General features: G+C 43.6%; 1 protein-coding gene and 1 long non-coding RNA gene across 9 annotated transcripts in view; one reads left to right on the top strand and one right to left on the bottom strand.

Annotated features, from left to right (window-relative positions):
- The window catches only part of LOC148222477 (uncharacterized), a 17,084-nt gene extending 1,577 nt beyond the window's left edge, over window positions 1-15,507 (top strand). For 4 of the 7 annotated variants that reach the window (XR_015806033.1, XR_015806029.1, XR_015806028.1 and 1 more), the window contains 3 exons: window positions 1,085-4,144; window positions 11,182-11,399; window positions 15,370-15,507. This is a non-coding gene — a long non-coding RNA (uncharacterized LOC148222477). The remainder of the gene's footprint in view (window positions 1-1,084; window positions 4,145-11,181; window positions 11,400-15,369) is intronic. The other 3 variants (XR_015806031.1, XR_015806032.1, XR_015806030.1) reach the window with 3 other exon arrangements.
- On the bottom strand, window positions 1,934-26,482 carry IHO1 (interactor of HORMAD1 1). Of its 2 annotated transcripts, XM_088171390.1 has the most exons (9): window positions 24,655-26,482; window positions 22,986-23,139; window positions 22,220-22,399; window positions 15,435-15,594; window positions 13,917-14,074; window positions 12,041-12,089; window positions 11,298-11,385; window positions 4,033-4,136; window positions 1,934-3,259 (listed from the first exon to the last, which is right to left on the bottom strand). In XM_088171390.1, the coding sequence occupies exons 3-9, from the start codon at window positions 22,273-22,275 to the stop codon at window positions 1,934-1,936; spliced, it is 1,941 nt and encodes a 646-aa protein (XP_088027516.1). In that variant the 5' UTR covers window positions 22,276-22,399; window positions 22,986-23,139; window positions 24,655-26,482. The 2 variants fall into 2 exon arrangements, with proteins under 2 accessions (XP_088027516.1, XP_088027515.1); XM_088171389.1 differs by lacking the exons at window positions 22,220-22,399; window positions 22,986-23,139.

Genomic DNA, 26,482 nt, shown 5'->3' with positions numbered 1-26,482 from the left:
AATCTGCTGCCACGCAGCATGCATGCTTCCATTTTTGTCCAGCAAGGCTGGGAGACGAGCTGCCGTTGTCACAGCCATACTGAGACAAATGCTCTTGTTGGCAACTAAAACCCTGGAGGAGACCCTGAGTGGGAATAGGCAGGGCCAGGGCAAAGCACCCGGGGCTTCGTCCCATTCACCAGGGAAGTTGTCCTGTGCGGGGGGAGGCATTGCTGGCTGCTCTTACTGTTACACCTCCATCTCCAGGGATTTTGTTTTGCACTGTGTTCCAGTGTGTGTGTGTTTGTGTGTGGCAAGGAGCTGCAGGGGTCCCCAAGCGCAGCCGTGCATTGCACCCCACGGCATTGATGCTCCATCTCGGGTGCCAAGGAGCCAGTCCCTGCTCTGCCTCTGCACAGGGGCTTGCAGCAGACACCTCCAGAGGTCCCTCCAAGCTCAGCCATGTGCTGCCGAGCTCCCTGCATCCAGACCAGGGGCTGCACAGAGACCTGCACCGGTCTTTGCCAATCCCAAAGCACACGAGGTGTCAAGCCCACCAAGCAGCTTTTGCCCAGCAAAGGCCGTGCTGGGGCTGCTGGGGAGGCAGGTACACAAGGGCAATGTGAAATAAGCAGTCACTGCTGCTGGCAGCCGTCACCAACCCCTTTGCTGACAGAGGGTCCCAAGGTCCCAAGGCTCTGGGGGTTCCCCATATCTGACAAGCACACCCCCCCCCCCCCCCCCCCCCCCCCCCCCCCCCGCTCCTTGTTAATTAACATCACTGGACCAAAGTTAAGCTGGAAGGGTGAAGGTTTCCATCATTAAACACCAAGAAGGAGCTAAAAGAAGAATTCTCCCAGTTCCACAATCCAGGGGAGTTAAACAGCTAAAGAGCAGCTGCCTGTTCTCCTCCTAGAACAGAACTCTGCCTCTCCCAAAAGAAACAACATAGAGACACTGGGTTTTGGTGAAGATGAGTTTATTAAAGCCAAAAAAAAAAGGGATCCCAGCCATTTCCTTTGGGATGACAAAGCTGGATAATTTGAATATGTGGCAATATGGCTTTGTCAACATCAAAATGTTTCTTTTGCTGGTGACATTTCAGATCAAAAATCAAACGTGACACAAATGCCCGAAGCAGTGGGAGCTGCCCACAGTCACAACTGGGTACCCTGAAAGAGTTGCTCTGTGAAATTGGGACTGTCCAACATCTCATCTGCTGGATCTGCCTGTTGTATCTTTGAGTCTGAGAACCACTGCCCATGAAAAGGGTATGTTGGAGAATTCCTTAGTCAGCCAAGAGATACAAAACTTCCTGGAATCTCTGAAACTGAGGAATTTCAGCCTGTAAGGAGAAGAGATACAATAGTGGACGAACCTAAGATGCTGGGGTTTGGTTTTCCTCAGTTAAACCTGTCCTTGCCCAAAGTTCACTAACAACTCCTGAGACAAACCTGAACCTGATCAAAATCAACTAGAACAATACTACTCTACTAAAAACCTGAACTTTTACAGAACAAACTGACAGAGATACAGAGTGAGAAACAGTGAAGCCTCTAACCACAGAGACAGCATTATATTGATCGAGCTGAGGAGTTTCCAGTAGATCTCAGTGCCAAATCTGACTAAGGTGACTGTCTGCTCTACCAGCCCTCTCCTCCTGGGAAAGTCAGGTACTTCGCTGCTGTGTGAATGCTGTGGTAACTCAAGCCCATGGCATCTCTGCCGGGAGTGGGTAAGTAAAACAATATAGATCCCCTCAGCTTTCCAAGCCAGAGGAGAGCCCTGCTTAGACCCCATGTAGTCCCTTACAATATCTCTAACTGGACAATAGAACTTTCAAGCATCCGGCCTGAGTCTTGCCTCTGACTAAGCAGGTAACACACCTAGAGGAATGAACTGCAACTGAAATGGTCATCCTGCACTAAGGGCTCCGAGCATGAAACAAACCCCTTCAATCAGAAGAATCACAATCAAACAGTAAAGAGCAACAGGCTGTGTTCTGCTGAGCCAGCAGATTGACAGGATGTGGTTTCTTGGAGCTTGAGGAGCTTTGGAGGCTGAAGCAGCTCATTTGCTTTACACCTGTTGTGCTACACAGGGTAAGTACATCCTCCTCAGGAGAGGAATCCAAGAGATACCTTTTTACACTGGAAACATTCATTGTTTTTTTAGTTTCAAGACTTCTCTTTCTTCTGCTTGCAAGTTGTTGCAGGCTTTTATCAGAGCGTGGCACTGGTGGGAAATTCTTTGTAAGCCCCAGCTGAACATTGCTAAGGATCTGCTGATGGGGAGCTGCAAAACCCGGGTCAGAGTTTTCTGAATTGAGATCAACCAAGTATTTGGGAAGGGAATTTTTTCTGGAGCTTTCCAAGTCAATAATCCCATTTGCCTTCCTCTGCTTCAGTCCACTGTCAGCATATCCAAAGTGTTCGCCTTTCCTCTTAGTGAAGTACACTGTCTTTCTCCCTATTGCTTTTTTGCAGGACATCCTTCCTGGACTCTGTTTTATTTTGTTCCCTACAGCTGCCTTCTCCACCTCGTGGTCTGTGGACCAGTTGCTGTGTCTTTGCCCAGGTGTAGCTTTCTGTGCAGAATGGTGGCAAACTTGAGGCTGCTGCTGCTGCTGTGAAGGTGTCAGGGCTTTAAACCCTCGAGTGCCTCTCCTGAAGGCCTTCCTCAGTGGGGTTGGTAGAGGCATTTCCAACGGTACAGGAGAGTGTTTCTTCTGACTACTCCCCAAAAAGTGTCTGCCAGCCCAGCACACACAAAGATGGGGAGCACAGCTCTGTGTCTCCAAGCTGCATTTCATCTCCTGCAAAAAGGTGTTTGCTCTGCCACAGGCTTCTGTAGCAATGGGGCTGCCTTTGTCTCCTGAGGTTTGGTTTAGATCACCCTTAGGTGTGCCATCTCCAGTGACCTGGTTCCTTCCAGGGGAGTCTCCGTGTTGCTGCCCCACTGTCACACAGGGGAAATGAGACCAGCCTGAGCAGCTGCAAACTCCCTTGCCTGGGCAGCATGGTCTGTGTGGGTACTCCTCACTCAGGACACAGTGCTGGCACAGCCCAGGGGAGGTCTGGACAGACTTATCTGCCATGTGATGGGGCAGGCTGGCAATAGACACAAGCGTGTGCTGCTCAGCTGAGGTATTACATAGGTTCAGGAAGCCAAGTTCTTTACATGTTTTCAGGAACTGCTCATTCAGCTGGGCTGGCAGTGACTCCTGACCCTCCTTCAGCAGCTGGATACTGGATTTCATATCCGAAATCTCCACATCTTTCTGGGGAAGCAGAAAGCAGAGCAGAAGCAGTAAAAAACACAAAAAGGCATAATAGTAAGAAAGTTTTAGGTACCATGTGCCTGTTTGGAATTGACCCAAAGAATAGTAATTTGTATTTTCCTGTGTAATAGATATCCTCAAACTGTCCTACCAAGGTGAGAGGTTTGGCGACTGGAGCATCCCCCTAACTCGCTCTGTATCCTCTCTCCTAGGAGCACTGCCTTCTCACACACTGGTGTGACACATCCTTGCCAAAAGCAATTCCTGCAGCAGGGCCTTTGGAGAAACCAGCCCTGATCAGGAAGTCTCTGACATTTCATTATTGTGTCTCTCACATCCACTTGTTTTCTTTTCATGTCTTTTTTTCCTCTCCCTGGGACACACCTGGCTGAAGGGACAAGGTGCTGCACTTCTGCGAGGTGCTCTCCCCTCAAAGGCATGCACTGCACCATCTTCTCCAGCAAAGGCCTGTGCCAGGTGAGGAAGCAGTGAGTGCCCCATCACAGCCTGCTACATCAAGGCACTGTTGGCTTCTCTTACTGACCAGGGCCCCATCAGAGCTTACAGCACTGTTATCCAGCACTTGGGTAAGCCTCTGTCAGTATCTGGCCTAGAATTAGCATTTTAATATTTCTTTCCCCTTTCATTATAACAGGAGCAGTCTGCTTTATAATCCACCATATGAAGGCAATTTAATATTCAGTCAGTATTTTGAAGAAGCAGGAGAAATTCAGAATGAGGATTCAGAATAAAAGATTAATTTCTTCACTTACGGCTGCAAGTCTCCTCTCCATTTCCAGCAGTGCCTGCTCCATTTCGCTTTTATCTGTCAAAGCTTTCAGCACCAAGCTGGAGTGACTTTGAAGAGCATCTTGCACTAAATGGGTAAATCAATAAAAACCACATTTGGTCTTTCATTTGTAAATGTGAATAAAGTACTATCAGTACTATTGCTACTTCCTGCATGGCTTGGCATGAATCACCACGATTCTTCTGCTGTGATCTCCCCAAACCCCGAGCAATGAACAATGGGGTGGATTTTTAAAGCCAGACACTTGAAATTTATAAGATGCTGCATAGGCCAAACCTCATTTACTCCCCTCTGTTAATGTGGCAGCTAGAAAAGAGAGGCTGTGCAGAGCTGCAGAATTTGGTAGGCTGAATGCAGGGAAGGCTGAGGCTTGGTTGTCTGCCAGGTGCACAACAGGCATGGCCAAGGCAGGGGAACCCCAGTATAGCTGATCCACCCCTGTATAAACAACACTCTCATGCAACCAGGTGATGGTAAATGTGGCTCGAACAGGATGGGTGTGTAAAAGGTTAGTGGCTAAGAAGTGCAACCAGAGAAACTGTGTCAAAAATGCACAGGAGGCTGAAAACGGAAGGAAAACTGCTGGAAGGAATAGAGGGAAATTATTAAGGAGTGTGCAAAGAATTGGAATTTCCATTTCCTGGTCTTGGGAAGAAATGGGGTCAGAAATCACCTGAACCAGGCAGCTGTGCCCAGAACTTGGTAGTGGGAGCCACGGCAGAGTCCTGTGGAGGCACAGGCTCCCTGGGAGGGTTTTAAATTGGAGCAAGTTACTCTTGGCTTCAGTCAGTCTTGTTGAAAAACTGATTAAACCCCAGGGATTTGTGTTACATGATTGGATAAAAATATAACTCCCCCCCATACAGCTTCAATTACTCTTACAGATACCACTTCTGTGCCTAATACACTACAGGATTGGAACAGAGTTTCAGTGTATGTGGAGATGAAAAATCTTTAGCAATCTTGTGGAAGTCTACTTTAAAATTGTAAATTAGGACAGAGAGAAAGAGCTGAGAAAGAGCGGAGAGAAAGAGCTAAACATGCCTGGTCTTTGCTGTGAAGGGTGCAGGAAGGTGTGTACAGATGGTGTGGAATGTTGGCTGGTTGGCATAAAACAGGATCCAAAGCACTCTTGCTAAAGTAAAGCACTGCCAAACCAGTGGGCCAGGATAACTGAAACCCTGGAGTGCTGGAGGACTGCATACCTGAGAAAAATCAGAATAAAGCCTACATTTCAACAAGTTGCTACAAGAGCTCTGCAATTAATTAATCTTCTTTTGCTACAGATCCAAGGTGTTTGACTTCAGCGTCAGAGGAGCTGAGAGCCCATCTGAAGCTGTTCATGTTCACCAGTGTTTATCTCAGCTCCTTGGTGAGCACCTCTTGCCCCACAGTGCTGTGCTCACAGGCTGCAGAGCTGCAGGGCACTGGGGATCCCTTCTCCTCCTGCTCAGCCATTTTCATTAAGCTTCCAGGGACTTAATTATCTCAGTGAGCTGTGCCCTTCTGTCAAACTGTAGATGGAATTGGTTAAAGAGCTAAAAACTATTAGGGAGGGCAAGCAGAAACTGATTGTACAGGCTTTGCTTCTGAAAAAACAGGGATGTTTTAAAATTCTGAGAAGGAAGAAAGAAAAAAATCTGAGCAATTATGGGCTTAGTAATTTGTTCTCATAGGGTGTAAGGTTTTAGAATAGACTTTGAGGAGAAAAGTACTCAAAGATATGGAGGAAAATGGAATAAGAACAAGATTTTGTAAATGGTGGATTGTGATTTAATGCACTAAGACAAGGTAGGTGACTTCTTTGACAAAGAAAACACAGTGGCCTTTCTGTAGATTCAAACAAAGCTTTTCAGTGGAAATTGTCACATAATATTAAAAAAAGGAGAAAAAATAAGGGGAAACTTAAAAACTAAGCCTCAACTAAAGGGAAAACACCAGCTTTTAAGGAGACAATGCAGCTCTGAAAGGTGCTCATCAAGGCCTTCTCATGAACCAAACAGGCTTAAAATCTGCTGTAGTCACCTGGGTGAAAAAGCCAAAGGGCATTCAGTTAATTAGCAAGGATGCTAATGCCAGCACCAAGGCTACAGGTGAGACAGGGCAGTGTGATGCACCAGCTCTGGCTGACAGAACTGCTATGCACCGCAGGATGTCTGGAAGCTCACAGACCTTCCCAGCTGTCTATGTGCAAGGAAAGAAAGAGACTGAACTGAGACACGGGCAGAGAAAAGCTACAAGTTAATTAAGTGCTTACACGGTAATCTCCTCTTATGAAAGGAGATTGAAAGTGTTTGTCTCATTCAGCCACGCAAAGCAGAGGTGTGGGGTGGCACGGGGCTGGAAGTCCTGCTCAGGGATGAACACAGGGAATGGCACCTCCTGGCAACAGGAATCCCCTGCACCCAGCTGTGTTTTTAACTTTGCTTCCTCCAAAGGATCCCTGCTTGGGCAATGTGCACACAGCTGTCATCTGGAAGAAGGCACCCCGCAGTTGTCTCATCCATGTATCATCCTCACACACATTGAATTAAAATCACCTCCCAGACCTGAGCTCGAGGGGAATTTCTCCGTTATTTCAGGACACACATCACCACATGGCTTTGCCTTGTTCTCTGTAGGAGCTTGGCTAATTTCTGAGGATTATCTGCACATATTTCAAACAATATGCTGTTGCAGACAATTTGGTTGCTGTTTTTGATCTTTTAGTGTTTTGCTCTGGCAGATTTAGACTGTTTTAGAAACCTGCAAATCTGTAACTTGCAGAATGGGTTTGTAACGGGGGAGTGAATGTTTGAGTGGGCCTTTTGGACTTTTCATCTCCCTGGTTAGACACAATCTACCTGAAATCTGAGAGCAGATTTTTGGGGAGCCTGCCAACCTACAAAGAGAAGGAAAGCAGCAGTGACTAAAGGAAGAAACTCCTTTCATGTTGCTTTATTACCTTCCATGTCTACACAGCGGAGATACAGGAAGCTCAACATCTGCAAGCTTACCTTATCTTGCTGCTCTTCCCCATATATTTAATTTTAGCTCAGAAATATTTTTAAAACTTTCTGGTTTCCCTAGTCTGTCTATTCTTCTTCAACATAGTATTCTCAGTCTAAAAATAGTCCTGCATCCACTGGGCTTGTGATCTGCACATTCATTTGACTCAGCACAGCATGCTGCCGGCAAGCAACCAGCAGCCAGCCTTTTGAAAGCATTTCGTTTGTACGTGTAGGAGTATTCTGCAGAAAAAACTCTCAGTACAGAGGAGGGGCACCCTCCTTCCCTCCCTGCTTCCATACCCAGAGGAGTGTTCAGACTTGTCAAACACTAAAACCAAGGGGAAAATAAGTGTTAATAAAGGCTTACCAAAAAAATAGGCCCTGAGATGGCCAAATTAGATCAGATCAAGGACCCTGTTAAGTCAAGTCTCTTTTCTTTGAGTATGATCAAGAAGGGCTGCTTCAGAGGTTCTCTTCAAATAAACCCTGCAGCAGATAGTTATTGAATAACTTGATCACAGACAGAAAATCTTTACTCAGTTAATGGGTGACTTATTCACAGACTTGTGCCTCTCTTGAGGTAATTTAAACAAAGCAGTTTTTTACAATCTGAAACATTGCTGTGTTTTGATTTGCTGTACCCTTGTCTTCGGATGCTACTGTTTACAATAATAACATTTGGAATGTGAAATCTGGCTTGAGATAAAAGGCTGAAAGACCTCGGGGTAGGGCTGCCACCCTGTGCTGCAGAGAGTTTCCTGCAAATCAGTTTGTAACTGGGTGCAGCTGCTCTCCCAGCAGCTGAAAACTACAGCCTGATCAGTCAAGGGAGAGAGCACCAGCCTCCCAGCCGAGGAATATTAAACAGCAACTGCTTCTGATGTCTCTCTATCATCATCTATGCAGCTCATCCTGAGATTGGCACTAACAGCACAGAGGCTTTAAATAACACTTTGGAAGGAGGTTGGTTCCCCCACGCCCAGATTCAGTAGGGGAAATTGGAGGTGCTATAAACCTGGTGAGACACAGGCAGGGAAGACAGCTCTGGAGCTCAGCAGAGCACTGCATGTTCTCCCTGGGTAGCCATGGAGCTGTGCCAGAGAATGAGATGTTGGGCTATCATGGCTGCATCCTGCTCAGATATACTCCAAGCAGTCAGCTGGCAGGTTTGTGCTGGGTCCCTTTCCACAAGACATCAGATAGCACCTGCACTGGGGAACTGTGAGATGAGCTGCCCCTGATCTCACCCTGTGCTACAGCACACAGTGCTCCAAGCCCTGAACTGTGACAATGAGGGATTTCAGTACCTACTGGAACATCCACGCTTCCTCTCACCATCCATACTGAGATGTTTTGGAGCCTGTTCCAAAGTTCCTCACCTCTACAGTTTTGTCAGGCACTGCTTGGCTAGCTAGCAGCTACATGGAAAAACCATTTTTAAAATCAGTTTCAAACTTTTTGACTTTTCAATCCATACAGGGCATAAGGGAGTCTGAATTGGGTGTCCCAGTCTGAACCATGCTGCTCAAAGTAAACAAGCTCAAATCCCATCATTTTAAATATAGCCATCTCCCCTGGAAACTTTGTCAGCAGCTGCTGGGCCTGGGGAGTCTGGAAACAAGTCAGGTTTAAAAACTGCTCACTGGGCACCGCAGCTTGTCAGAGAACTGCATCACCTCTTCCCTCTGTAAGTGACATATTGCACATTACTTTGTCACCCTTGATGGCAGTGCATCAGAGGATTGCCTGTGGCATGCTGGCTGGGAGGATGCTGCTCATGTGCGCTGCAGACAAGGTGTTGTGGAGGATTTGGCTGTTCTGAACTGTCACAGCTGGAACAACCAGATACCAGAAGAGCAAAGCAGTGCAGAGAGAGCTAAGTGGTGAAAATTGACATTTGTATAAAATTTAGAAGGTTTTGATAGAAGTGCGGGTATATAATTAAAATGTGAAAAATATGAAAGGAAATGAGCTGCAGGAGTGGAAACCAGAGCAAATAATGAGTAGGCAAGTCAACCAGAGAAAATGGTATATAAGGTGGAAGAACTGAGGCCATAGGGTCTGTCTATCTCTTAAGATCCCTATGCACTGCAAACCGAGATGTGAGCAAGGCACAGAGCACCTGTGCCTCTGTGGAAGCTGCTCAACCAAAGCTTTTCTCATCTCCAGTGCCAGACACAGCTCTATCCACTGTGGACAAGCACATATGGACAAACACTCAAAAGAGAACATTTTAAAAAATCTTCCTGCACAGACCATGCCAGCCCAACAGCATTTGGAAATGCTTTGGAAATAAATTTTGAAAAATATTTTCTGTTTTGTTCTTTTCTCGTAGCTATGCAGACTATGCCAAATGTGCTTGCTACCCATTGCTAAAAATGCAACCTGAGATACTCCTTATAAGCTTTTGATGAAGACAGACTTGATTTCAAGTTCCACCTTTGCTTTTCAGAGCTGTTAGAATGTCCTGGTGCACTTGTACTCTTTATCTTCTGCATTCCTCTCTTACCTGTGAAATCCTCCACTGCCAATGATTTAACATGTCTGCCATGTCACCCAAGGAACACACATCCCAAGGAACTATATCATCACTCCCTGGCATTCAGAACTTTATTAGCTCTGAATTTAGCTCTTTCACCTGAATTTTGGAATTTTATACCAGTTTTTCAAGGGAATTGCCTCTTTTCAAGGCACTAGCGTAGGTATCTATTTAGTGGGAACTTAATTATCCATCACTGTGATATCAGTCAAATGACAGTGTTTATCTGCAATTAACCAGTGACAGATGAACCTCCCAGAAATATAAAAAGAACAACATTGTGCAGCATGTGATGATTTTCATTATATATTCAACATTCTGCAGCATGATGCATTACAGAAAGTGCCAATTTTTCTTTTCAATTGCTTTGAAAATCTAGCAGCATGCACCTCTGGGAGGTTTCTCATTTCATTCAAGGCACATTCATTGAAAATGGATATGGAGAGGAAACAGGACAACTGAGTAAATGGTATGGAATGAAGAGGGAGAGTCATGAACAATAGATTTGATTTTCAGTGCCATGACAACAATTTCTGTACGTGAGGTATGTGAATTAGGCAAAGTCCTGCTGCAGAGTGGACAAGTTGAGACACTGAAGTAATTAGGCGATGGGAAAATGTGTAATAGGGAATTTGCTGTGCTGGCCAAAGCAGACAGATTCTTGTTTACATTAGGGTCCCACCAAGAGCATTTGCCAAGCACAGCAAGGGAATGTTCTTAGTACAATGAGATTGGTATTTCAAATGTACAGCCTATCATGGCCTCCAGCATAAGGCATCAGATTCCACTCTTTTTGCCTGAGAGGGCTCTGTTGATTTAAAAGCTGTATGTCAAAGATGTGCTTTGTGGAAGCCACATTTTGCCACACAGTGAATACTATTGTGCTTTTGTGAAGGTCTGCTGCCCTCATCTCACAAGATACAACTCACTTCACATTTCTTGTGTTTATTGAAAATGGCCTCTCGCTCTTGCACAGAGCAGAGCAAGCTCTGAGCAGTCCTGACAGGGTGTTGATAAAGCATCACGCCAGCATTAAAAATTAATGTACTCTCAAAGGCTCAGATCTAAGCTAAATTAGAAACAATTTCATGAAGCATTTTCCCTCAGTAAAGATTTCTGTGATTAGCCACTTGAGAGACAGAGTTGTTCAGAAGTATTTTACATTATTAGCTTTTCTGGAGGTCACCCTTTTATCATGGCAATAGTGTGCTTTGCTATGCACTTCTTCTTCAAGACATGAGCACTACTAGTTTTGTTTACATCAAAAACTTAATCACTTCAAACACAGAGGAGCAATGGAAGACTTCAAACTAACATATGAAAATCTGAGAAAGCCCTAAAAACTGAAACCGGATACTCAGGATATAAATATCTAAGTTATTTTTACCGTGTATTCCATTAGTACTCCGGATAGTCTAAAAATGATCATATTCTAGGCAAAATACAAAAACAGAGGTGTGTTTATCTATTTGAGCACAATGTCTAACCATGCAACACCTAAGTACAAGAAAGCAGAGAGAGTAGGAATGGAAAACCTGAGAAGTCCATACCATGGATAAGTCTTATATTCTCTCTCCCTCAGGGAGAACAGCTGTGAGTGGCATGACTTGCCCTGTTCACCCCAGCCTCCAGACAAAACTGACATTTGGCAGTTTGACTGTGCCCTCTGCTGTTAACAGGAACACAGGAAGGACTTACATGTCTTGGAAAAGGTTTCTTGGCAAACCAAACTGGATTTGAGTTTGGAATCAAACTTTTCTTCAAACTTCTCAAAGGACGCTTGCAGCTGCAAAAACAAAGGTAAATGGGAAAATTAAAATATTGCCTTTTCTTTGTTTGCAAAATCACAGCCCCAGATGCCATAGAACAATGACTGCAAGTCATGGAACGGAACAGCCTGAAAATGGTTGTTTATCTGTTACTTGAAACAATTTGTCCAGCTGCTGGTTGGTTGCAACCCCAAAGAAGATCTGGGATGGCTCAAAAGGCTCATGAAATCTGAACAGATTTCAGAAAAGAGATACTGATCTGTAAAATAGGATTAATAATAACTAGTAAAATTAATTAGAGAAATGTTTGGGGAGAAACATTCACCTTCAGACCACAATGACTAATCCTGAGAGTAAACTGCTTTCTTCAGGCAGAAGGGAAAAAGAGCTGATATTTGCAGGCTGCCACTACAGCTTGTTTTGCTCCAGAGACCCAGAGAAATTCCACCGCTGGGTCTGAGGCAAGTCCCTAAAGACCTTGACCCTAAGGCCACAAAGGCAATGGTATATGCAAAAAAATTTACAATTGTTGGTTTAAAGTATTTGAGTGCTTAAGACACACAATGTAATATTTTAGATATCAGCATAGTACAGGAGAGTAAGTGAACACTGAATGGTCTTTGGTATTTCTAACTCTTCATTATTTTACATTCTGAATTGGAAGTAACTTACCTCTTGAAACCTGTCTCTGGTGCTGGAAATAAAGGAGCTTAGGACTTCACTAAAATGGAAAAAAAAAAACAAGTATGAACCAGAAAAGTAAGTTACTGATATGTCAAAAATTGAAAAGATCACTGTAAAAAAGAGACAGGGAAACACTGTAAGGCATAGTGTATTATGAAATGTTAGCACAGAAACGTGATTACTTAAGAGGGCATAACCCTTCAAAGCCACCTCAGTTGTTTTAGGAAAACATAGACTCTGCAATGTAAAGTAAGAAAAAAAAATATATACACACATGCCCATATATGTCATATACATGAAGTTATGGGGTTTTTACTCTCTGATTTTTGGCCTCTCTCTCAAACTTTTAGTTGGCATTTGCACAGCTGTCCATTAGTTGCTGGGTGTGATCACCATGTTATCTGCTCCGGAAGGACCCAGCCTGTGCAGTGACGTGCCAGTTGCTGTGATACACGGGTATTGTGTTTGGACTAAAATAACTGTGGGAAAAACATGGGGAAAGCTTCAGCATCAACAAAGCCCAGGAAGAACAAATACTGCAAATCCTTTTCTCCTGAGATTATGCCTGTGGTTTCTGTTATCTGTCCTTTTCAGTTGAGCCAGGAACCAGCCTATGATTAACCTGCCACACCAAAACGCATAGATGGTTGCTAAGCAAAGTGATAACCTTTTCCTCTCTGAAGATTTGGGACATTTTAAGTCAATCATTTGAGTGATCTAAATTACAACAGCCAAAAATATGCAGAGGTCAGGTATTATCTAGTTATGAGAATTAGGCAGTGCTTCTGAAATTTCTCTAGCCTTATGGAAAGCAAGATACTAATTTTCTTAGTCAAACTTGAGGGGGCTACAAATTGATAAATTATACACTTCTCTTTGCAAAGATAATATAGTTATTTCTAAAAACAGGCTTCTAATCTGGGAGCAAGTCTGGAGTGTAGGAAGGAGCATAATCCACTTAAAGAAAAAATAAAGAATAATTATGAGTGATGCCTAAACATTTAAAACTACTTTCTCATTTCATCTTCCTTTAATAGACAATAGAGAATAAAATTTTGTCTTATCAGAAATGTAGTGCCCATTGAAAAGGCAGGAGAGACACCTAGCCAGATTTGATCAAAGGCTTTTTAATAAAAACACACTTCACTTTGGATGTTACATTACAAAATCTACAGTGCTAGGAATTATTTATAGGTGCACTGAGGTGCCATATTTAATTTTTGAGCTTCAAATTGCTGGCTTGTTCCTTAAAGTCCTTCAAGACCTACAGGTATGTATAATTCTTGACATCTGACAAAGAGCAGATGCAAATTACATTAGCAAATAACACTTGTCTGCTACAAAAACAAACAAACAAACAAGCAAACAAACAACAACCAAAAACCCCCAAACATAAAAATCTTGTATGGAAATAAAATTCCAGAGTTATGTGCAGGTTTATAAGGATGCAATCTGCACACAAGTGTGTTTGGCAATCCCCTCATCTGACACGTGAAGGCCATTCTCAGAGTACCTTTTATCAGTCTCCACATAGCCTATAAAAATTCAGAGAAATAAGGGCTTTAACAGAGAATCAATTCAGAAAAAAGAAACCATGCTGATTAGATAAAGAAAGACAAAGGTAAATTCACATTAGAGTTTTGCTGTTCCGTGGGGCTTACAACTGAATGTGTTACATAAATTGCAAATAAACACCATTCTCTTAACTTGCTACTCTTTCTAATTAGAAATTATTTAAAATCTGAAAATACTTTTCTTGGACAAATATGCAGCTATGTCATGTATAATATGTAAGAGGAGAAGAAGAGCTGCAGGGAGTGATAACCACCAGAACGGAAAGAATTTCTAATGGATGTCTACATACCGGTCATATTTTTCCTTTATTTTGTTCTTATTCACTTCATAATTTTCCAAGACACTTTTCACTCTTCCTGCACCAAAATTAAGAGAGCCTTTTCCTCTTGTTTCTTCATCAAATAACTGTGGTTTTGTCTGGTATTTGGTAAAAATACTGGGCTCACTCTGTGACACAAACAAAAGAAAAATGTTGAAGTACAAAAATAATCAGAACATTAATTAGAAGAAGCCATTTGTTTATCCAGTTCTTTGCAGACAGACATCACAATGATTGGACATGACAGATTAGATTGGTTGAGGAGATTAAGAATTTTTTGAGATTATGCCTCATTTAGTGTGCCTAGTTAGATCAACTCGCTGTGGAACTGAGACCCAGCCCAAATTCCTCCAGACACAAGCTTTTCTCTCATCTTGAGGATTTTCAGTTTGCTACAATTATAAGGTGTGCAGGTTTTTTTCCCTTCTATGTTCAAGACAGAGACTATAAATGACTTTCGGTGTTCCTGGAATTGTGGAAAAGTTGAAGTTATCAGTAGAATCTCCCTGTACAGGAATCTAAAACAAAATCCTATTGAATTTCCTGGTGGATGACATCATTTTGCTGCCAACTAGCAACATCGACAGACTGTAGATGAGTTTTTCACATGCTTCAATACACATTTTAGAACAAGAAATTTAATATTAATATGAAAGCTTCGCTCTACAAAATTTCCAGACACTGTGTGCCCAAAATGGAAATGCCTTTTCCTTAAAATATAAGAAAATGCAAATTCCATTACTTTTTTTTTCATCGTGTAAAGTGAATTTCCTGTTTTGTGTCTGATGAAAATCGCTCCTAGGCAAAATGCATAGGACAGCAGATAGCATCTGGAACTGAAGGACAGCCTGGGGCCTCCAAGCTGGCACCACTGCTCTTTCTTAATCTTTGCTCCAGATGTGTTTATTCAGATCTAGTTCTCTCTGCTAGCAGTGCAGGAACTATTTAACAGTGGAGGCTGTTAACATCAGAAACCATGAACAGTTGTAGAAACACTGTGAGCATAGAAACTCTTCATCCCTACCCAAAATCATCCAAGCATCTACCATAACAACAATGCCACAAGGTCATTGTCAGTGCAGGGAAGCAAACACTGAGTAGCTCTGTCATTTTTGTGGAAAGCTAAGGAAGTGAAACACATCATTTGTGAAAGAAAAAGAGATGAAATATTCTAAATTGGCTAGGTAGGGGGTCTAAAGACATTAGCTTGAAAATAATTTCATATTATTTTAGTTACTTAAAAAATGTGATTGAAGAAAATAATACCTATCTCAATCATAATTTATAGCAATCTGTTATAAATACCACGTTCATCTGACCAGGCTGCTACTTTGTCTTGTCGCAGTAAGTATGTGTATGTAGCAAGAAGATAACTTGATTTCAGCAGTTACTGACATTTGCAAATGTTACCACTCAATTTCAGCATTTTCCATTAACTTTGAATGGTGGCTGTGTGCCTGCACGGGGCTGACTGAGAGCAAGACTCACATCCTGGGAGTTCTGCTGTCCCGGCTGCGTACCCAGCTCCAGCGGTGCTGCTGCCGACTGCACATTCTCCGGGCAGAACTGGGAGCCAAAGAGCAGCTGAGAATCACTCAGACTCGAGTAGTCACTGGCAGCGCTGCTCCTCGTGGAAAACTTATTAGGCCTGAAATGGTGGAGAGAGGGATGTGAATGAGTCTAGAGCAATTAAAAAGCCAAACAATTTCTGTTGTAACTCAGATGTTGCTTCGATTAATTGGAAGGCAGTTCCAAGAGAATAAACCTTGCTGACTAATAGTTGACATTTGGGCATTTATTCTCCAGATGCCTTAAGTCTGACACAGTAGAACAACAAATAAATAGAGGTAGCATATGGCTGGATGAACTGATATGAATTGTTGGAAGTATTTCAAACATATTAACATGCTACTCAAAAGTGCTCTTCTTTCCCTTGAGCATTACTTAAATAAATCATTTCTAGTTCCCCTTGATTTTCTTCTGTGTTGCTCTGATTCTACTCCTCTTCAGAAACACTCTTATATTCCTCTCCTACTTTATGGACTAGGCTTGAGGCATGGGATCTGTTTCCCTCAGACAAGGGTTCCCCTGCACAGCTGCACTACTTCTCATTGTGTTGGAGGCTGGCTTCAATTTTTTGTTAGCAAAAATACATACAAAATACTTCTTTCATTTTTCACAAAGAATTGTAGAATGGTTTGGGTTAGAAGAGACCTTCCACTGTACCACATTATTCATAGTGCCATCCTTTCCAGCCTTGAACATTTTCAGAGATGGGGCATCTATCTACAGCTTCTCTGGGCAATCTGTGCCAGTGCTTCATCGCTCTCACAGGAAAGAATTTTTTCATAACAATCAATCTAAATCTACCATCTTTCAGTTCTTGCTTTTTTTGAGCTGCCAAGATGGAGAAATGTATTGCTGCCTTTGGAGCTGGGACTAGAGATGAAAATAAATGAAAATAATTAATGAAAAATATACACAAGGTTTTTCTTCCATATCAAATGATACAAGTAAAGGAGAAGGAACAGGATAATAACTCATGTGTATAACAAGAGATGATCACCCCAACATTTATTAGCAGTGACGTGTTTGGTTAATCCCTAGTTTTGGAAGGAGCCCAAACATCATAGACACAACAGGGAAAGGATTTAGCAACAGTACTTGAACTGCTCAGTCTCCATTATATAGTAGTGTCACTGACAATATCATATTAATACTTTTGGCTTTAAGCTCATTGAGTACACTGAGCTGCAGGCAAAAATAGATGAGGTATGGGTTTCTGGATTCTCAAAAGACCTGATAAGTCTGTCTGAATTCAAACCTTCTCCCTTAATCCCTCTCTGGACCCCAAATCTGCTAAGAAAAAATCTGAATACAATTTTACTTGCATAGCTTCTTGTTTCCATCTCAGCTAAGCTTCATAAAAGAAAAAAATTTCTTAATATACAGGCAGTATGTGGGAGAGAGGTGAGCACATGGGCTGCCATGACCCCACACAGGCAGAGCCTCTGCCTGCAATGTGAGTAGTACATCTCCTGCACCAGTTTTCTAAATCCTCCCGTCTTCCAGCCAAAGTAAGCTCCCTCTTAGTTTGAGGAAAGGTTTTTATAATCTTTAGATGCTCTACAGTCTTGACAAACCGCCTCTGAAAGTGTCCAGTACAATTGGTGAATATCACACCCCACAATATGCTCATTTTCTCAGATGCTACGTGCTATTTAATACCTGAAGCACAAGATTCTTATAACAAAGATTTTATGAGGAGTATTGAGCTGAGAGGACTTTATGAGCCAAGTTACTTCCTAGGCTTACCCTGCACTACAGCCAAAGGCAGCTGTTGGCTGCTCTGGAGCCCAATTTTTCTGTCTGAAGTCCACTACCTCAGCAGTTGGTTTAGGAATGATGGCACTTTTGCAAATTAGAGGGGGAGGTGAAACAGATGTCTCTTTTGAATACACTCATTCCCCTGAGCAATGGATTTCTTTCTCCCTTGCTTAACACTGCTGGCTATTAATTTACTAACAAGACCATCTGGGCAAGCCATCAGCCTGGCCATGCTTGGCCCAGGCCTGTCCCTGACAGAGAGATCAGAAAACTGTGATCACATATGGGATCAGATGTGTGATCAGGCAACTCCAGCTCTTCTAACCACCTGACCGTTCCCTTCAGAAGGCCTGAGATGCAGGGATGCATGTTCTGTCCTAAATATAAACCCTTTCCCATAATCAGCAAGGAAACATCCCAGGTATGCAATCTCACTTAGCAGTCCCTCCTAAGTGAGGAGTGCAATAGTTTACCTCAGGAGAACTTTTGGCTTTCTGCTATCATGAGCCATGCCCCAAATGTGTGTTGGTGCCCGTAACATTCCTTTGGTACTGGCACTAGCATATGCATTCAAATCAAAACCAACTTTAGATATGTAAAACAAGTTCTTGTTAGCTCCAAAAAATGGTAAATTATCCTCTGCTGACTGATGGTCAAATGACTTCATTCTCCTACCTAACTTAATGCAAGGTATTTCAATATTGGCAGCTCCAACCCTTTCTCGTGACATGAGTGTGATCTAAAAAATCTGCAGTGTTCTGCATATCTGGGGGGTCAGCTAGATCTTCCCAGTCTCTGTTTCCTTGTTGTCAGTGGAAATTCCCCCTTTATAGGAGGAATTAGAACTTCCAGGAGCTTCTTTCATTTTTCTAATTTACTAATTTCCACTCCACATTTTAGCAAAATCACATGCAAACATTCACCTTTCATTCAAAGGTTCAGCCTTACCTCAAAACAAACATAGCATGTGATTTTCTCTGGTTCTGTCATCCCCACTGAACCTGTGCCAACATCCCTCTTCTTCTCAAGCACTGTGGGTGAAACTCACTTACTCCTTTCTGACACATTTCTTCAAAGTGCAGTAAAGCCTCTTTCCCAAAGAAAAGATCTTTCTCTCCTAGTAGCAGTGTCTTGAGTAGGATCAGTGCCATAAAGTCTCGCTTCTCCTGATTCCCCTCCAGAAAATGTCACACCCCGTTCTGCTCCTCCTCATTTAGGGACCAGGGCTGAATCACAACAAATCCAATTTAAATTCTGGGAGCTGCTGTTCACCTGCTCTTCTTCCTGGCTTTAGCCTGTATGTATAGGAACTGTCTCTAGCTCTGCTGTATTGCTCCCATCCTCACTATCAGCTGCCTGCCAATGTGCCAATGTGCTCAGCAAATGAGCAAGGATCAGCCTTGGCTTTGGGTGCAGGGGAGCTGGAGGAGTTTAAGTAGAGGAGTTTAAGTCAAGGAGTTTTAGCTGCTATTGCAGCCTCCAGCCATTTACCATCTCTTCACTGGAAACAGTCATAGCAGAAAATTATTCTTCTGTTTCCCATCCTCTGAAATGGCACAACCTGCTTGCTGCAAATAATTTGCACCATATCCTAAAAGGAATTTCTATAAACAGATTCTGGCACTGGCCCTAATGCATAACAACGATGAAATCCCTTTCAGTTATTCAGCTTAAACACTGCCTCCAGTTTCCAGATTTTAGGTTCAAAATCCCTCTGATCTTATTTTAATTTCTCAAGGTCATTTTTATTTTCTGTGAGTTTATTCATTATTCATTCAGCTGTGATTCAATACTGCCTAGACATCCTTACCTTGGAATCCATGCTTTGTCCTGAGCTGGTTGCTGGTTACAACAGAGCCTTTTCCTTAAGAGGAGATTGGGATTTCTACAGAGTAGCCCTGTTTGCTCCCACAAAATGCATCCCCAACATATCAAAAGTTAGGCATCTGTAGACCGGGATTTTTTTTTGCCACCCCCCTCTCTATCCTGAAGCCATCTTCCAACCTGCAGTTACAGACCCGGTTTCTCAGTCTTGTGAGGTTCTGGAATTTTACAGCTGCCCTCCTGGTCTTTGTCCTGGCTGTCTCCCTCATTTTCTGCTTATTCTTGAACCTTAATGCAACTTCAAAATATGTGACCTTGTGATATGGGATGGAATTTCATGGGATAATGGATTGAATGAGGTTTTTAAACTTGGAAGTTACTCTCAACAGAAGAAATAAACCATAGAGAGAAGTGGCCCAAGTAGGCCTTAACTTCAAGCATCCGTTTAGAGTGCCTCTGTAATATGTTCATAATTTCTTGGCCTTACACACTCTCTGGCAGGCTTTCTGCTTCTGATGTCTTTGGAAGTCAGTATATGAGTAGCTTTTATGCATTTAGTAAGTTACTTCTTTTCTCATGATACAAGAAATTTCTCATAACTTCAATTTCAAATCTAAATAATCAAGTCTAAACAATCTTTCTGCCTCAGGCAAGCATTTAACCCTTCAGGCTGTACAATTTAATTTATTTTTAATGAGGTTTCTTATTACTATTTCTGTGTCTTTTTTCTTTTAATTAACGGATTTTTTGGCTTTGCATAGATACTGACTCAGTTCCCTGCTGCCACTCTCATGGTAGCACTACAAGAGTAGTGCCTGAACAGGGATCTTGTTCTCAGTTCAAGGCCTGTGAGCTCCCTGGCCAAGGCAGTTATTGATGGTGTCTGAAAATGTGCTTTCAGCATCACACCCCTGTGATGCTTATCCAGTCACTCAAAGGCTGCTTGAAGCATCACTGCTTTTGTGGCTGCTGTTCTTGTATCTTCTGTGATCTCCCTCCATCAGCCCTCCTGGCTGAGCAGGTGGCAGCACTGCTCTAATGTGGCACTTTCTCTATAATGAAGGCTGAATTTAATCCATAAAAACCGTGTGCTTTGTCAATACACTTCAACTGAGACTAAGTTTTCCCAATATAGCTGTCATGTGGCCCCCTTCCACCCTCTAAAATAACTGGCACTCTGATATGATTGTCCAACCTGATAATCTTTCCTCTGCTTCATTTCTAGTATCTATTACGTCAATAGTCATACATAAAACCAGGTGGAATAGGGGTTCTGGTTCCCCATACCCTATTTCTCAGGCTGTTACAGTTGCAGAGAATCACTTGTATGTCTGACAGATAACAAATAAAACCCAGAGGAGTTTTGGGCTTGTGCAGAGCTGTGGCTGTGAGGGCAATGCATCACTGGAGCTCTGCGTTTCCTGGGGACGTGGTGGCAGCTGCTCTCAGAAGTAACACCCTGACTCAAACTTGCAAAGAACTCACAGAGTGAGTCATACTCTGCCTAGATTATACGCTGATTTTATGTTTCATTTTAAAGCTCCCTGAAAGAGTTTTCTGGGGATTAAACACCATACCCTGCTGTGGTGGGAAAGGTTTCTAGTAATAGAAGTGAGCCAGGGAAAAGTAATCAACACTTTCCCCCCCTTTTTCAAATGCACACACACACACATTCACATGTTCCTGTGGGAAACTTTTCTTCCCTTTAGAAAAAGTTAATTGTCTAGAGAAAATTTTCTCCCCCTTCTTACTTCCTCCAAAAACTCAGCTGCATTTCCAGTAACGTTTTATGCCCTTTTGAACTCACTTGTAAAAAATGTGGAATGCTGAGGAGTGGGCATTAAAATCTTGCCTATATTTTCTTCCTGCATTAATAAATGAGTTAAAAGGGAAGACATTGTAGGTAATAGGCTACTCTGGAGGAGGAAAAAATTCAGGTGATCCTTTTCCAAACAGGCCTGTACTTCTTCCTTCCCTATGGCACAACTCCACAGAATCATTTATATATTTTAAAAATGTATCTTATATATCTTGTATATAATATAAAAATGCAATTATATCTTTTGTATATAATATTTTGGTTTTTAATATATTCTCTATATTTTTCCCTCCTCAGCCTCTGACCAGAAAAAAAGTCACAGGTTTTCAAACTTAGAAACAATTTACTGAAAACTAACAAATCCCCGAAAAACAAACAAAATAAATCTGCAGGTACCAAGAAGACAATAGAGTTAAGCAATGCACAATTATAAAGACAAAGCTGTGACAGATATAAATACATTTTTCCCTGAATTGGCTCCCCTTTGCCCCCTGCATCTGTGCAAAATTAAATTAATTCATATCTATATGACAAGCATTTTTATAATGGGCAAGAAAATGACTATTATGTTTTCATTATCATCCATCATCGTGGTAACATCTGGCCAAAGAGACAGTATGAGTAAAACTGTGAATTTGAACAAGTTAGTTATGTAAGTGGGTTATTTAACTAACAGAGGGTCAGAGTACCAAATTCATCAATTAGCTTTTCTGGAGTCAAGCAGGGGATGAGTCCCACTGCCTTTTTTAGCCACGTGATATAAAGGATGCTCTGAAGTACAAATTGCAGCTTGTCTTACATATTTGCTCTCCAGATGTTTACATCTGAATATTTGTTGTTTCACTGTAGATTGTAGATGTGGGGAATTCTAGCCTCTGCTGGGAAAAAAAACAAGCCATGTGTATAAATGCAGGATATGGAACAATTTTTGAGTTACATAATGTGCAATAATATTGCACATCATGATTCGTTCTATCTGCCCTCTACACAGGCAAGAGGAACACTTAACTTATCTAACGAGATGAGGACAGCTCACAGGGCTTCCCCAAATGCACCTTGAATGGACAAGGGTACAGCCTCCAGCCCATGCTGATTTTTAGATTCTCACCAATGGCGGATCAATGGCAGTGCTGGAAGGCTAGGGGAATAAATATGAACCCAGGGCAGGCTAATGAACTCACATTAGATTTCCCTAATTAGCCACAGATCAGTTCTGGACATGTTTCACCTCACTGCCATCACCCCTGCAAAGTGTTTGGTTTTATACCCCATCCCTTCTCCATTTCCCCCCACTCACACTCACCCAAGGGCTGTTGGTGTGCTCAGCATCTCCTTGATGTTCCAGACATTGAAATTCATGTTGTTCTCAGGGCTGACACCCCGGCAGGGAGCCCCTAAACAACACCATGGCCCCGGGCCTCATGGCCTGGCCCCAGCCCTCATGGCATCTCCCTGCCAGCAGCAACCATGGTGCCACAGTGCCCTGCAGGGAGGAGGGAGATGGAATAAGATGACCAACCCCACTCAGGGCAGTATCACCTGTGTCCTGTGGCTGTGGGGACAGCCCAGGGGGACACAGCCTTGCAGGCCCAGGGCAGGCCTGGCCTGGGTTCTCCACACGCCTGGGATGCTGCCAACACTTGGGCCTGAGGGGCCTCGGTGCCCTGGGGCAGTCCCTGGGCCTCACCCCAGGGCTGAGGGTCCCTGGGGTCAATCTAGGTCTGAGGGTCCTTGGGGTCACCCCAAACTGAGAGTTCCTGATCGCACTCTGAGGCGTGAGGGTCCTATGGGGGTCTCTGTGTCTCATCCCAGGGCTGAAGGTTCCTGGATTTCACAAGGCTGGATCTCACCCTGAGGCTTGAGATACCTCAAGGTCCTATGGGCGTCCCTGGAGTCACCCTGGGACTGAGTGTCCCTGGCTCCTTCCCTAGAGCTGAAGGTCCCTGTGGTCACCTCAGAGCTGAGAGTCCCTGGATCTCACACTGAGGCTGGGGCCGCCTCTGGATCTCACCCTGTGGCCATGGACCCTGGATCAGTCCCAGCTCTGCAAGCCAGCTCTTGCCCCTCACCTGGAAGCACAGGTCATCGCAGGATACTGGGAGGAAGAGAAAGCCGAAAAACTTGGAACCTGGCACACTGAAGGCTGCTCCCATGGGAGCATGGCAGCCACAGCACCCATTTCCCTCATTTCCAGAGGCTGTGTGGTCTCTCATGTAAATACCTCTGTCAGAAATGCAGAAGGATTTAATTTCACCCATCAGCAGTATGACAAAAATAACCACCATCTAAACATTCCCCAAAGAAACATTCTCAAATATGGTTTTACTGGATTTTTTGCCTTGTGGTTCCGTAACCCCCATGTTTAGGAATGTAAAACAGGCATGCTTGCTTGCTATTTTTTCCTCCTTTAATTTAAAACTATTTCAATACTAGCTAAAATATTTGTTTCCTGGCTCTGAAGATACTCCATAAGCACTAAACCACTGCAGAAATAAGGCTGACATAAATTCATGGATAGATCAGGCGGATTACTTACATTCTCCTTTATTCTCTTTTGCCTTTAGTATTAAAGGCAGCCTGGAGCTCAGGGATGTCAAAATAATGGCTTTCTTGATGTATATATCTGGTTTCCTAATCAAATCCCATGTAGATAAAGCTTTCACTTTAGATAAAAAAATAAAATTCTAGCATTTTACCCATAAAAAAACTTATTGGAGTGATTTCTCTGCATTGCTTTGCTTGACATTAAAGCACTAGAGTTGGTTTAAATAGCTTGGATTAATTAAGGCAGCTTGATACCTCCCAGCAAAATGAGAAGGCTCTGATGGGTAGATTTTCTAGGACCAGAGTAGGGAGTTGCAGTTTGGACTGTGTTCCTACTTCAGGGATGAGGTAGTGGCTGGGCTGTCCAAGGCAGCTGTGATATGGAGGCAAACCTTCCTCCAGGGTGCCAAGCTGATGGAAATGTTGATTTTTTTGGTGATTTTTAAGTAAATAAAAGCCTTGTTCTGCTCCTGAACTGCCTACAGCTCTGTTGTACAGGCCAGTACATGGCACTACTGCCAAGAGCCTTGCTGTGCATCTGGGCCCTATATGGCCCGGCATCATGAACAGTGATTTTCCAACATTTTATTGCTCATGATTGAAAAGTTGGCCCAGATCTCCCTGCAGAAGAGACTGTAGAGGTCCAGTGCCCATTTGCAGTATTTTCATTGCCATTAGAAAAGGAATTGCTGGTGCTGTGCGCACTGGCGATAAGGCTCAACGTGTTATTTTAGGTACTTAAAAAGAGCTATTCCTATTTCTGATGTGGCTGGAGCCTTCTGGTCTAGCAAGTTTCTGGAATATGATAAATGACATTTTTGTGTTTCCATCTCTCCTGACAACGGAAAGAAATTTCTATATGGAAACACATTTTTTTAATTATAGGTCTGACAGCTACCTCCATTTCCATCTCCCCCATCCATAACATGCTCTGGAGAGATTAACCACGTTGCCAGGAGCTGGCTCATAGCTCTCCTTATATCTGAAATAACAGTCTGTGCTTCTAGTATTAGGGAGGGTAGCCAGATACTTGTAGTCTTTCCTTTAGTAAAAATTAGCAGAAGCTTCCAGGAGATAGACAGCAATATTGGTACATCCTTCAACTTTTTTAACTTCATACCACATTTCATTAGAAATTCACAGGAGCTCTTAAGTTAATACATATCAGTCTGCAAAAGTGGTCAGGAGCCTTACCTCTCCATTCCTGAGATGTCCTTGAACATTTTCCTGGTAAGTTTTCTCCCCCCATTTAAATGGGATCCTGGTCTTGTGCTCAAAAGCAGAAATAGAAAAGAATGAGAAATCCACACTAAATGAGAGGTCATAGATTCCTGTTCCACTCAGGTGGAGAAGCCAAGCTAAAAGGCACTCCAGTAGGTCAACGTGCCATGAAAGTGTTGCAGGAGGCAAAGTGCGGCTGACAGAGGGGCAAACTCCCTGTGGGGAGGGGATCATCAGCCTCACTGCTGGAAACACCACAACACTGAGGGACTCCTGAGCTCCAGCTTCCCCCTCCAGCATCCTCAGGCTCTTGCAGCTGCCACCGCCTTGAATTTCAAAAAGTAGCCTTGGGCACTCCATCAGCAGCAGGGAGCTTGTGAAGTTGGCACATAGGGATGTCAATTTGCTGGTGACTCAGCATCTTGATTTATCCCATTCATGCAATGCTCCTGTGGGAAAAGCTTATTAATCAGGCCTGTGTTTCCAATGCAGCTCCATGATTTAGGGTCCCTCAAGACTAAAGGTTTAGCAGGAGTGGAATTCTTACATGCCTTGGTGGCTTCTGGAAAGAGCAGTCAGGGTGGGGAGACATACCAAAGTGGGAGCAAGGGGTCTATCACCTTCCAGGACCCTGAGAAGGACAAGCCCACTAGGGTTTGAGCACAGGCCAAGGAGTGCTGTGAAATACTCATAGAAGGCTGGAGCACATTGTGCTCAGAGGACGTGTTCCTCTGTCCAGCCCCCAACCACAAATCACTGACCTCCTCCCCAGCTGCCAGCGCATCCTCCCGGCTCTAATTTGGGGCTCACTGTTGATGCTGGCTCTGGCACAACGGTGGTTTCTATGGCAACTCCAGAGGCAGATGCAGAGATGCTTCCAGCTGAGGTAACATCAGCCTAGGTATCCCAAGTTGTTCCTCCCAAATCACAGGCAAATAGTCATGCAGTGCATCAGGACGGACCCTGCAGTCACTGTGTCAGGTAGGCACCAGAGGCAATGGAGCAGAAACACAAAAATATCTTCTGAATGCTCTTTTATGAATAATTTCTGACTTTTCCCATGCTGTGATGCCCCCAGGACATGGCACAGCCTGCCCCAGTGGAGTCAGATGCTGTCGCACTCAGATGGGATTCAGTGTCCTATCTCTACGGCCAGCACGAGGCTCAAGCTGGCTGTCTTCTCTGAAAGGTCAGGCATCTGTACTTGATATTTACATGGACTTGTGAGATCTTTCTAATGTACCAATGAAGGATCAAATCCCTCATCTGCTTTCTGTTTTGGGTATGGGACTCTGTGTGGAGCCAAGAGCAGCAAAGCTCAGGTGAGCCCATTGCACTGGGTAATTCAAGTGTCACCCCCCTTGATCTCACAGTGCATCCCTAAACACCACCCACAGACACCACCGGTTTGGAGCTTACATTCCCTTCCTGCTTGCCAGTAAGCAGGACTGCAGTGCTCCTGGCTACAGAAGCTGGACACAGTTGGACCCAGCTCTCCCCCACACCAGCCAAGGTCCATCCTTTGAGATGGGGCTGTGGTGGTGGTAGGGCCCACAAACCCTGACAATAAGCATCTCTTATTTCTTCTCAGTATCCTGGCAGCCCTCAACATTCCCTGCCTCTCTCACATGCTGGCTCTCTTAAAAAAAGTCCCTTTCCTGCTGCTGCCTTCACCCCCTACAGCCTCTTCACCCACAGGAGGCCAAGCAGGAACAAGGCTGTGCCAAGGCAGGACAGCCACTGCTTAGCTCCCCCTCTCCAAATAGGGACTGGATCTCTACATCACATTGCTCCGCTCACC

This window comes from Sturnus vulgaris, chromosome 11, assembly GCF_052056855.1.
Source record: "Sturnus vulgaris isolate bStuVul1 chromosome 11, bStuVul1.hap1, whole genome shotgun sequence".
NCBI lineage: Eukaryota > Metazoa > Chordata > Aves > Passeriformes > Sturnidae > Sturnus > Sturnus vulgaris.
Note: the sequence above shows the minus strand (reverse complement) of the source record. Positions and strands in the feature narration are given on the sequence as shown.